This window comes from Dendrobium catenatum, unplaced genomic scaffold, assembly GCF_001605985.2.
Source record: "Dendrobium catenatum unplaced genomic scaffold, ASM160598v2 fragScaff_scaffold_1143, whole genome shotgun sequence".
Taxonomy (NCBI): Eukaryota; Viridiplantae; Streptophyta; class Magnoliopsida; order Asparagales; family Orchidaceae; genus Dendrobium; species Dendrobium catenatum.
The window spans coordinates 444,259-457,515 of NW_021319605.1; the positions used below are offsets into that span (position 1 = coordinate 444,259).

A 13,257-nucleotide genomic window follows, 5' to 3' on the forward strand; every position below is an offset into this window, starting at 1 on the left:
TCTAATGAATCAAACATGAAATTAGGCTAGCATTTTGTATATTGGCATGAATAGTACCTCTAGAAGAATATTTAAATATTTAAATATTATTTTTATTTTCATTATATACTTAAATATAATATTATTTCAAACTTCTTTTTTTCCCCTTTTATTTTATTTATTAATAACCAGATAATTCCGTAGTGCTAAAACACCTGCTTGTCGGCGTACATTTTGTCCTAAGCTTCACGATAGACTCAAAACGAAGCACGGGCCCTTTGACAAAATCGAATCGGCCTCCGTTTTCTTTGCATTTAAGAGAAAAGAAAACAAACCGACGATTTCGAGCCCTGCAGCCAAATATTTTTCACCACTGCATTTCCTCCTTTGGCTGGCCTTGATCGATTCCAATTCCGGATTCTGCTATTCCGGTACATGCTTTGTGTTTTATTTTCTATGTCAATCAGAGTCCCAGGCTCGAATCTTATGTGACTTTGAGGTTTCAGTGTTTGTGTAACAGATACGAGTTTTAATTTTTTAAAATGTTCTTTCTTGTGTTCTTTGCTGAACGATTTGCGATTTCTGATGGTTAATACGTAGATCGGCTTGCTAAATTTTGATAATATACTGATGCTTGGCTCCCCTTTCCCTTGCTGGATTTAGATAGCCCTCATAGTTGGATTCAGGGATTCATTGCTACTAGTTCCCTCATGGGAGCTTCTTTGTATGTTTTGGAATGGGTAGGAGTGGCCTCTGAGGAATCATTGTCGGGGATTCGCTGATTAGTTTCCGTTGGACAGTTTTTGATTGGGCCTGCGTGTTTGCAATCCCTATACCATGATAGCTTTCTCGGTCTTTGAAGTAGTTGAAAAAGTCTATTATTGTTACCATAATCACTCTCAAGAAAGGCCATATGTACAACTAACTTTTATGTTCGAAAGAAAATTTTGGTACCCCCTTTGATAGAGTTTTGCGATGGATTTTTGAAAGGAGAGAGAAGGCGGTTGTTAGGAAGATAGAAAATTTGGTACCATTGTTGCGACTGAAAAGATTACAAACACTCGTTTGCCGCCTTGATCTTGTCGGCTCATCCGGTGGCTCTTCCTCCTCGAAGTCCCTCTGACAGTTCGTGTGGTGCTGTTAATTGTGAGGCCGTAACACCTTCTCTTGCTACTTTCTGGTGAGGTAAATCATCTTCCTTCTCCACTTCTTCCTCTTCCTTTTGTTCTCCTCCTTTGCTTCCATCATCTCTTTACCAACTAGAGGTACTATTTTCCAGTTGAAACTAATAGGTAGAATGAAAATTACCTACAATAATCTGTATTAGCACGTTCTTAATGTACTGAATTATTTCTGCAAGGTAGTATAGAATTCTGTATGAACTTACAACTAACCACACATAAAAAAACTTTTTCTGCAGCTGCTCCTCCTTTGCTGCAATCCATGACCAAGTTTTTGCCGACAGTTTAAATGATTTGGGATTAAGAACATGATTGTTGGTGGTTTGTTGAATATATTGGATGAATTTGACAAGGATTAGCTTTTCATGTACTTGATGAGTCTTATAAAAAAAATCATGTTAATATTCTTCAATGGGTGTAATTTCCGGCTAAGCATAATAAAGATATAAAAATTATGGTTCTAAAAAAATACTCTTGAGAATTTAAAATTAACTGCATATGACATTCAGAAAGATATCGCAAGAGCTACATCGATCACAATAATAAACTTTATAACGAAGAAAATTGGAGATAGTTAAATATCTATTTTATTTGATGAATCTTGTGACATATTTGCTAAAGAGTAAATGGTATTCTATTGCAATATGTTAATGAAAAAGGTCAGATAATTGAACATCTTTTGGGTATTTCTCATGTTCTAGACAAAAATGCCAGATTTCTTAAAACAATTATTGAACAACTTAATTTATAGTTTAAGTATTTCAAGAATGTGTGGCCAAGGTTTTGATGGAGTTAGAAATATGAGGGGAGAGTTTAACAAACTAAAGACTATATTCCTGAGTGAAAATAAATCAACACATTACATTCATTACTTCTCAAATCAATCACAATTAGCCTTAGTATTAGTTGCCAAAAATCATGTTCAAATTGCTTTTTTATTTACTATAATTTCAAAATTGATAAATATCGTTGTTGTTTCATGTAAGCATCATGACTAACTTTGAGATATACAACGAGAGAATATATTAAGTAAATTACAAAATAAAAAACTGATAATAGGGCAACAATTGAATTTAAGAAATAACTCTATGGTGTGTAGGCGATGCATGATGAGTTTCAAATTATAAATCAATTGTAAGATTGATCATAATAATTTCTTTAGTAATTGATGTTCTAAAAATTATTTTGGAAGATGGTATAAGTACTGAACAAAAAGGTTAAACATCTACATTAATAGAATCATTGCAAAGTTTTGATTTTTTTGCCTATATTTTATGAATGATATACTTGATATCACTGTTGAATTGCACATGGCCTGCAGAGAATAGAAATATATTTTAAATTTAATATTTTAGGTTAAGTTATCTAAAATAAGACTACAAGATATGAGAAATAATAAATAGGAAGACTTTATTAATAAAGGCGCTTCATTTTGTGAACAAAAGAAAATAAACATTCCCCATATGGATGATAAATGGGTTGCTTGTGGACATCCTCGTCGTAAAGATCAAGTCATAATAAATTTATATCATTTTCGAGTTGAAATATTTTTCAGGATCATTGATATGTAACTTCAAGTGTTGAATAATCATTTTATAGGGAAAAATATTGACTAACTTCTGTTTTTACCCTGTTTGAATCCAAATAATTAGTTTTGCATTTAATAAAGACAAATTAATTTGAATGGCCCACCTTTATCCAATTGATTCTACTCCTGTTGATTTGACGATTCTTGATAATTAGTTGGAAACTTATGTTATGAATATGCAGTCTGATGAATATTTCAATTCTTTAAAAGATATTAGAAAACTTGCTGAGAAAATTATTCAAAGTAGAAATGATGTTTTATATCATCTTGTTTTCAAGCTGTTAAAAATGACATTAGTCTTACTTCTTGCAATAACACGAGTCGAAAGAGTATTTTATACTATGAATATTATTAAAAAAAATGCGAAATAGAATTAGAGATCAATGACTGAACAATATATTAATCACTTATATTGAGAAAGAAATATTAGACTATATTGATAATGAAGTAATTACTCGATTATTTTTGAATGTGAAGATTGGAAGTTATAAATGATAAGTTTTTTTATTATTTTATATTTAATATTTAATCTTTTTAAATTAATAAATTCAAAAAAAAATTTGTTGTTCCCAAACCTAGATGAAAACATTTGAGGGAGAATTTTTTGAAAAAAATAAATTTAGGCCCCCGCTTTAAAAAACTTTGGCTCCGCCACTGCCTGAAAGAAGAGGTTTACAATCTTAATTTGCATTAATGTTGACATCTTGCCTGTATTGCAGTGTTGTCATGTGACAATCAAATTTACTACCATATTTTGAGTAGTCTCTTGAGAAGTCTTTGCCACAGGTATGCCGCAAAAATAAGTTGCTGATTGAAGCATCTTTAAAGTTTTTTTTTTTCAATGGCTACTTGATTCAGTCTAGCGTTATTTTGAAATGATTGAAGTTCCTGTGCATGTTACTTATGTTGCTGTCCTGTCTAATTGGCTTGAGGCAATCTTGTTTAATATACAATTTTTTGCTGTGTCAATGATTCATCAACTCTTCACAAGGGAACATATTTATCCATTTTATTATATTTCTTAAAATCATTCTTTGTGGTGCAGCATTCATCAAATGTTTTGATTAAAAGTATTGGTGCGAATAACTATGATGCTTGATGGCTAACTTGATGTTGAAAATGAAATTATTTTTTCTTGTTTTGTCGTATCTGGTATACTAGCATGATTTGAAATTCAAGAAAAATGCTGCTGTTACGATGTTCTGTCCCTTCTCTGCCATGCTGAGACTGTATTGTCATGTTCCTTACTAATTGACCCGGTGTAATACTGAATTTGAATGGCTTAAATAATCCGTGTAGAGACTGAATCTATGATCCCTTCCCTATCTTTCCTTCAACAGCTAATGTACTTTATATCAGCTTTTCCATTCCTGTTCATCATGTATATACTTAATACCTATGCTTTTATGCACCTTATCAGTAAATTGTCATGTCATTTTTAGGTAATACTTTCTGATATAATTTTTTCACATATAATTTCCAAGATGAACAACGAGCCTTCTAGAACGGGATCTGCTCCTACATTGATGGTAAGGTTTCTATGAAACCCTTATGAGCGCAGAGGAAAATATTGTTGATTAGGAGTACCTTTTTCTCATTGCTCATTTTTTTTCTGTCCTTATGCATTGTATAGTGATGACGAAGCTTTTTTAGGTCTTTGCTCTAGTGGATGTTGTAAGTTTGGTTTGTAAGAAGCATGAATGCTACATCGTGTAAGCGAATTCTGTATATGACACGCCACACCACTAATAATTTTGGCAATCAGTAACTTATTGATCCTCCGGCACTTTGTTTGTTTGAAATTTACTTATTGAGAATTCTATACTGTAGAAATAGGCTCCTCAACAGTATTGCCAATTTTTATCTTCATAATTCCTGCATTAACAACTTGCAATTGCAGAGTAATGTTCATGTGAGAATCAAAATTGTGACCTCCGGAAGCTAAGCAATTATATAGTGAATTCTATTATGGATGCATTAGTTTATCAAATTTTCTTATTTTTCCATATTTTAAGAACTAAACTTGTATCATCATATAGTTAATATATATGATATCCAGTTTTATACGGTGGGTTACTTTGGCTTGCGGTGGTTTAGCTTTTTGTCTGCTTTGCGCTGGGATAAGTTGTGGTTTAGCTTTTCTCGTCTTTTGTGCCAGAATAAGTTGTTGCAAAGCAGAAGGATATTCCTTGGGTGAAAAATGGTTGAACAACTTGCTGTTTTTTGATAGCAGGATAGTCCAATCAAACAAGTCTCTAGCTGTTTTGGTTTCTCATTCATTTTTTTCTTTGAAGTGTTTCTTTCAGGGTATTCATTTTCCATGTTGTAAAACATGGGATTTGAATAAATTGTACTTAAAAAAAGAAATGATTATCATTAATATGTGATTAGATAATATAAACTTGCCATTGTTTATGCCGGTTTTTTTAATCCTAATTGGTTTCATATTTTATTGAAAAATAATAATTACTAGTTTTTTTTTCATTTATATTGTTTTTTTGAAGCTATTCATTTTTCAGATAAATTGAATGTACGCAGAAATAGAATAATGATGTGTAATTTGGTCCCAAAACAAGATGATGTACTCTAACTTGTTTGTAGGGCCAGCAGCACTATTTAACTTCTAATTACTAGGGGCTGTTTGGTATCGGATTTATCGTCGGATTTACGCTAAATCCAACCAAATGGTTTTACAAAATCCCGGGGATTCAATAAATCCCGGATTTACGAATTTACTGCTTAAATCCCGGATTTACTAAATTCCTTGGTTCGGTGGATTTAAAGGGATTTAAAGAGTGGCGGAAGACTTACCGCGGCGCCCGTGTTGCCGAAGCTCAACAGTCGCCGAAGAAGCGCACGAAAGGGAGAACCTTCACAGCCAGCAAGCTCCCGTTGTTGCTTCTGATCAAAATGTCGTAACTTCCGACCCGACAGGAAGGGAAAGTCGTCGAAGTAGCGAAGTCGAACAACCACGAAGGAGTCGAAGTAGCGACGCGCACAATCTCTACATCTCCTGCGAAGCAACCAAGCCGAACAACAATGGCGATAAGAAAAGATGAAAGGCAAACCCTAGACGCCTCAAAGTTATTATTGATTAACTTAATTAATATAATTTAAATAATTAATAATTAAGTTAATTAATTAAATAATTAATAGTATAATTAGTGCATAAATTAATTATCTAATTTAACTTAATTGACCAATTAATGATATAATTAGTAATTAAATATTAATATAATTAGCTTTTTTTAATACTTCAAATGTCATTTTGATCAATGTTAGTTTGTAATTTGTTTTTTATTGAATTTTTAGTCATTTTATATGCACTAAAATTGGTTTTATTATGTTTTATGCAATGATCTTGATTTCATAAATATCTCCTTTAAATTTGAATCCCTAATCACCATAAATCCTAATATATGTTACCAAACAGTTTTTCAGGATTTAACATTTAGCATGCCAAACAGTTTTCAGGATTTAACACATTTCGGATTTACTAAATCCGGATTTACTAAATCCGGATTTACAGGATTTATTAAATCCCACTAAAGTTAAATCCCACTTGTTGCCAAACAGCCCTTAAAAGTTGTAAACTCCCTCTAATGCGTTTTTTGAGTTGTTTCTTGCTTGCTTTCTATGCATGAGTATTTAAAACAGTGAAGATCAATACCTGACAGGGAAGTAATTTTTCTGTACTGCAGTTTCGTGGCAATTATTCGGGAAACAGGGAGCAGAGTTCTGAGATATTCACTTCCTTTCCAGCCCTAGCTGATGCTGCATCTTATCTGACTCAGACGACTTCATACTTAACTCGCTGCTTTGCAGGGTCTGCTGGTAAGTCCTAGGACTGTCCATGCGATGCTTTTTTGTCATCTTTTCCGTAATCCCATTTAACCGCCTTTCTCCACGCCAGCCATACCCTGAGCATATCAGCGTCAACTTTGCCTCTTTGCACTTGCTTGTAATGCCTAGACCTATGCATTCATACATGGAGTTTTTTGGATGTTTATTTAGTTGAGTTATTTGATGCTCTTCCCTGAATGGCTAATTTAAAAATTTTGAAAAATTTTATTTGTGCTTTTGTTCCTGCTATTGCTTTTAGATGAATCTGTTTTAGATGACGGTGAGGAGTTGGTAACATTTAGTTCTGGAGAAGCACACATATCTGATTCAGTGAATGGATTCACAGCTGCTCATGACTCTGTTGGTTCTGGAACAACGTTAATGACACCTGATGAAAGAGGCACAGCATCATTAGGAGGTTCTTCTCAAGCTGGAACTGGACCATTAGTCTCAACTAGTGTTTTCCAGATCGGTCCTTCAATTTTCCAGGGGTAAGTAGAATAATCATTTTGACCTTTAATTTCACAATTTAAATGTATAAGTATTACCTCAGAGGTTCACTTGGCCAAGTTTTGCAGCTGGAATAGGCTGCAGCCTAACCAAAAGTTGCAGTTGCACTTAAAATCGTTTCAGAAGTATTTAGATTTAGGTCATCTTAACATTGTTGTTGCTAGGTCCGAAGTTCTAGATGAGAAAAGTAAATAGTTGCATTAGGTAGTCGACAACCAAGTAAAATTTATCGAATAATCATAACCCGAATCCTTTAAAAATTGTGTTAATAAAAGGGCATTTCCTATAAGCAATGCGCTGTATGGCCTAAATATAGTGAAATGTGTGGAAGGCCGCTGCAATGGTGCCCGATTGCAGTGTTAAATAAGCAAAAGGTTCCTCCATCATGGACGGATGCAGGCAAAGAAGTTAGTCCATAAAATTAGAATTAGGATTGTATCTTGAAATATATGTTCTCTTCCAAGGAAATTAATGAAATTAATAAATATTATGATTCATAGAAAGGTAAATATTCTCTGTGTTCAACAAATGTCTTAAACTATGTTATTTAGGTAGTTGTTCCAGAAATGATGCAGATGTGATTATAAATAAAGTTTTGAGGGATAGTATTATAGAAATTAATAAAATTAAAGATATAATTATAATTTTAAGGATTATAATTGATGCTAATATTATTAATATAGGCGCTTATGCTCTTTATAGGTTTTGATATATGTTCAAAATTAAAATTTTGGAATGACATAGAAAAATTAAAACAAATGATGTCTCTTAAAGAAATAATTTTTATTAGATGAGATTTAAATAAACATGCTAGTAGAGTAGTAGAAGATTTTAAAAATATTCATAATGGTTATGGGTTTGGAACCCCTAATGAAGGTGGTAGGACTATTTTAGATTTTGCTATAATTGCTAATACCTTATTTAAAAAAAAAGACGAGCATCTCGTCACTAATAAGAATGGACATTGGTAAAACTTAGGTTGATTATATTCTTATAACAAAAATAGATCATCTAAATTGTAAAGATTTTAAAATTATTTCTAGTAAAAATTTATATATCAAACATCGCTTATTAGCTTTAGACTTTAAAATGAAGGGTTAGAATATGAAAAATAAAATAAAAATTATCCTAGGATTATATGGGTGCATTTAAAGAATATTAATGAAAATATTTTTGAGAGAAAGATTTAAGATCTCAAGACTTGTGTTGTTCATGAGGAAGCTAGTATTATATGAAAAAATTAGCTAGTGATATTAAGAATATTGCAAATTATGTGCTTGGAGAATCAAAAGGAAAAGTTTTTATTAATAAAAATAATTGGTGGTGGATTTAAAATGTGCAAGAAAATATTAAAAATAAGAAGTTTTATTATAAAAATTAGTTTATATGTAAAAGCTCGAAAAATTGAGAACGATATATAGAAGCTTGTAGGGAGTCAAAAAAAGCAACATGTGATGTAAAATATTAATTTTTATTTATTTATGTAATAGATTAGATGTTAAGGAGGGAGAAATATGTATGTATAAGCTAGCCAAGCTAAGACATAGGAGAAGTAAGGATCTAATTCAACTGAAGTGTATTAAGGATTAAGATAAAAAGGTTCTTTCTTTAAAAGGAAATTTAAAATAGTGGGATGAAATATTTCAATAAAATTTGTGAGAATATGATTATCTTTTATGTTATTAGTACCCTAAATAAAAGATAGATTTGTTGTTATCATTATATTAGTAAACCAAAATTAAATAAAAAAAAAAAATCTAGTGTGAAAAAGTATTGAGACCTGATGATGCTGCAATAGAGGTGTGGAAATGCTTAGAAAATCAAGAAATTTCTTGGCTTTCTAAAAATTTTAATATTATTTTTGTGTGCTTCGAAAATTCGGTCCCGGCTTGCCCATTGCTTTCGGGGGAGTTTTAACGGATTAAGTTCTGAGGTAAATTTTGGGAAGGCAGATGGGTTTATATATAGGACACTACCCAAAGATTTCGTCCTCATTTTGTGAGGACTTTAGAATTGAGTTTTGGTTTCCTATAGGCGCAAGTCCCTATAGTTAGTTACCCCTCCTGCTAAAGAGAGAGAACTTTTAATTAAGGCTAGTCGTCAATCGGATACGTAAAGAAACACAATATCTAGCATATAGTAGCAGCATGGGCTTATGTATTGAGAGTTTGATATTTAAAATTTGAAATTGCACCATCTTGCCCTTAAAGTGGATGTTGGGGGGGATGGACGACGGACCTGATCAAGATCTCATGGTTTCTTCATCCTAGGCCATCTTGATACTTGTTCTACTTAGTTAGAGGAGATAGTCGACCCAACCTGACAAAAGGATCCTTGTCGGCAGCTATGGGTTGCTTCGTCCAAGGATACCTTGTAGACTTGGGGTGAGTATTTGTCTAACGTGACAAATTTTAATCCACCTTAGCTAACAGACGGCTTTGTGCCCTATCGATTATATCCTATTAATTCATATTTCAAGGATTTAATGCCATTGGGGAGCATACGGGCTTTAGCCATAACCGTAATTTAGTGATGCCATTTGGCGGCAAACCACCCGCTTCAGAGGGCTTTGGTCATAACTGTTTACATGCGGTGCCATTCGACAGTGAAATCGCCTGTTAGAGGACACTTGCCACGTCCTTATTGATAAAAGACTTGTTTGAGAATGAATCTTAGTGATATTCTCGATCAGACATCAGCTCTTTGGGAGCTAAAGTGATATTTAAATTTGTCCATCTCGGCAAACTGTTGCGGAGGATGGATGAATTTTGCAAAACTGTTGCGGAGGATGAATGAATTTTGCTTTAAATGTTTGGTAGTTTATTTCAATTTTAAATATTTGTTTTGAGTTTTTTTTTTTTTTTTTTTGATTTTTTGAATGTTTGATAGATATTTGAGAAATATTTGGAAATATTTGTGAATCCCTCCGGTTAAGATTTTCTTTCAACATGACCATCATCGGGATAATTACGGGTATTTGCATTTGGTAATTTCATTGACTGGACCTTGTCGACTTTGTCAACTTGCTGACAAAGGATTGGGCTCATGTGTTGTATGTTTTTGTTGAATAAATTTTTTTGTTATAAATCTTGAAGGCCTAATATGAATGTATAAAATAGATATTCCAGTCGACACCTTGGTTCGTTTTATATTTCTCAAGCTTTAAACGAGTAACTCGTTGAAAAAATGTTAGTGAGCCTCATCGAGCCTAAACTAAAAAGTCATGTTTTAGGAAATTTTATAAATGCTGAATTCGGTCTTGTTAAATATTTGTTGAAATATGTTATATCTTTTTAAAAGCTTGTGCAAGAAGGAATCCAATGAGGATACATGCCTACAAGCTCACGTCATTGCGCGCTTGTTGCTAGAATTTTGTGCTTAAAACTATATAAACAGTACTGCTGAAACATTCAACTGATATTGTGCTAAATGTCGCTGCATTAGCCTAGTAGGGTTCTGCGGTTAAGAAAGAAATCATAATCTAAGTGGAATATTGTAATGGGTTAAATGAAAATTTGGAATAACAACTTTTGTGATAATTTTATTTTTAACTTAGTTGATTAAGGTGTTGTAGAAAAAAGATTAATTTTTAATTAGTTTTTTTAAAAGTTTTCATCTAGTTCTAAACATATTTAGTATTATATATTTATTAATTTAGTTTCTATTTTCTAATGGTTAATATTAATATTAATTTGGTTAATAGATTACTTAATCAAGCTTTATTATCGAAGCTCTTACTAAGACATCATATGGCCATTGCTGTCGTGGTCATGGACTCAAAGGCCAAACTAATAATGGTCATGGCCATTGGGGAAACACCTTTTCCTAACGCTCGCACTACAACCATACTAGTCACTTTTCAAAGCATTGTTTGGCCAAATTCAGCTATCTTTCCACCATCCAACGTGCATTTGGACCCTTGTGTCGACTATTGGTGCTTCCACTCCCATCAAGTCTTAAGGTTCTATCATTATTTCCTAAGAGAATTATGATTATCTTGTTCAACATTTTCACACATTCATATTTTCCTCCTATATCATTTCCTTTGGTTTTGCAATATTTGCTTCTTTGAATAATCTTGGATTTTAAATTTTGGTGCTTCACATGTGATAGGTAATTAATTTTTGTTCTCCTTCCTTGATGGCATGCCTTCTATATCGCTCACCATTAATGTTGATGGTCTTGCTTCTCCTACTTTTACTAAATTTTCTTTACTTCTTTCCAAAGGCTTATTCCCTAGATATTTTATATTTTGTCAAATTTTTTGTCAATTTGTTATTTATTAATTGCTTTACTAAAACTAAAAAAAAAAGTCTTGTAGCCTTTTTTTTTCCATCTCATTATATTTTTTCAGCTTCTCATTGCAAGAAAGATGATTGGTCGAGGTGTTCAAGCTAATAGAGTTTACTAATTGACATTTGAGATTCCTTCTACACTTCATATCAATGGCATTATCGCTTTCCCACTACAAAAGCTTGTAGAGTTTTTTTCTCATCTCCTCTTTATTGAAGCTTGAGCTATATAAACATCACTGTCTATTTTTTTTTTTAATTTTCCATGTCGAACCCCAGCCGTTTTCTATTATAGTTAATTCATCTTAATATTTTCATATCCTTACCCACCTAGAATTTGGGAACATTTTATATTTTTATTGTTGGGCACTCTCATTTCACATGGGTACATTTACTCAAGTGCAATTCTAAAGTCTTGTGTTCCACACCTTCTATTAGGAAATATATGATTATTTTTCTATGAGGCAAGGACCAAAATTATTCTTGACTCTTTACAAAGGACCAAACTGATCCCTGATTATTTAATATTCTCATTTTAGTCCTTTGAATTTTTAGATTTGGACCTTAATGATCATGCGAAATGACTAATTTGGTCTTTGTTTAAAGAATTAAGTGATCAATTTGATACTTTTATATAGTCGGAAAATATTTTGGTAATTCGGAAAAAATTAACAGACCAATTCAATCCTTTTCTTTCTACTATGATTAAAACTCCGTCCTAATAATTCTTTGGAAGTTATGTAGTCTTAATTTAGTTCATTATGTGTTAACTCGTAGATTGTTTATCAAATTTCATGCTTCTACACATCACAAAATAATAGGGTTGATGAATGTAAGCACCATCATCTACTCGTTGCAGTCTCGGACTTTGATGTTCCATATGATTATTCGTCATTTCTGAAGTGATGTTGTTTTGACCATGTGTTCCTTATTAATCGTCTCATATGTCATCCTTGGTGATGTTACCCCCTTCTCAATTATTTATCGAAGGCCTCCCCCTTTTTCTAGTGCATCTAAAGTTTTTGACTATGTTTTCTTTGTATATTCTTTTCATATTGGTGTTAAATTATTTTCTTGGGCTATCGATATATCTTTGTGGGATGTTATCATTCTCACAAAGATTATCCCTATTATGACCTAACTACCACATGCATGTATATTTCAACATATAAAAAAAGGTATAATTCAACATATATTAATTTTTATGATTTCTCTTGCTTTTCTCTACCGTCTTTTGAACGTCCTCTTACCTATTCCTCTACCTCCCTCAGTGTCTATAGATATCTCTCCACTTTTATAGGTGTACACCCAATGACCTCATCCTTCTACAACACCACTGCCATCCACATTGTCTAAACTAGTTGAGGAACCACTTCTTTGAGATTTATCTTATCCCCATGTTCCCAATTATGTTCAAAAAGACAAACGACTGTGAAATAAACATCCTATTTAGTCTATACATCCTTTGATAATCTTTCTTTCACCTTGGCATTTTACCCTATTTTTGTTGTTAGTTTGTTTTCCAAAGGCATAGTAGGAGCACCACAGGATCTCTATTACAAATAGGCTATGGATCCGGAAATGATTGCCTTATTAAATTAGGACATGGGATATGGTTACCCTGATGACTTTGTATTAGTCTCATGTCGATAAGTTTACCCCATTAAATTTTATCTTGATGACTCTGTTGACAGTAATAATAAGACACTCTTGGTTAGCAAATATTTTACCAAGTATTTATGATCAACAACTTTTACACCTTCCCAATTTCCTTTCTCAACTCTGTTTGGATTCTTTTATTTTTATCCATCAATCAAGACTAGCTATTGCTGGCCCATTCAAATGGATGCCAATCACACCTTCT

The 13,257-nt window shown here is 32.5% G+C and overlaps 1 protein-coding gene across 3 annotated transcripts in view; it reads left to right on the forward strand.

Annotated features, from left to right (window-relative positions):
• Positions 1 to 210: 210 nt before the first annotated feature.
• LOC110114281 overlaps positions 211 to 13,257 on the forward strand; it is a 22,298-nt gene continuing 9,251 nt past the window's right edge. The window contains exons 1-4 of one of the 3 annotated variants that reach the window (XM_020847116.2): positions 211 to 410; positions 4,191 to 4,277; positions 6,450 to 6,582; positions 6,851 to 7,082. In XM_020847116.2, the coding sequence (XP_020702775.1) occupies positions 4,233 to 4,277; positions 6,450 to 6,582; positions 6,851 to 7,082 (410 nt within the window). In that variant the 5' untranslated portion in view covers positions 211 to 410; positions 4,191 to 4,232. The remainder of the gene's footprint in view (positions 411 to 4,190; positions 4,278 to 6,449; positions 6,583 to 6,850; positions 7,083 to 13,257) is intronic. The other 2 variants (XM_020847117.2, XM_020847118.2) reach the window with 2 other exon arrangements.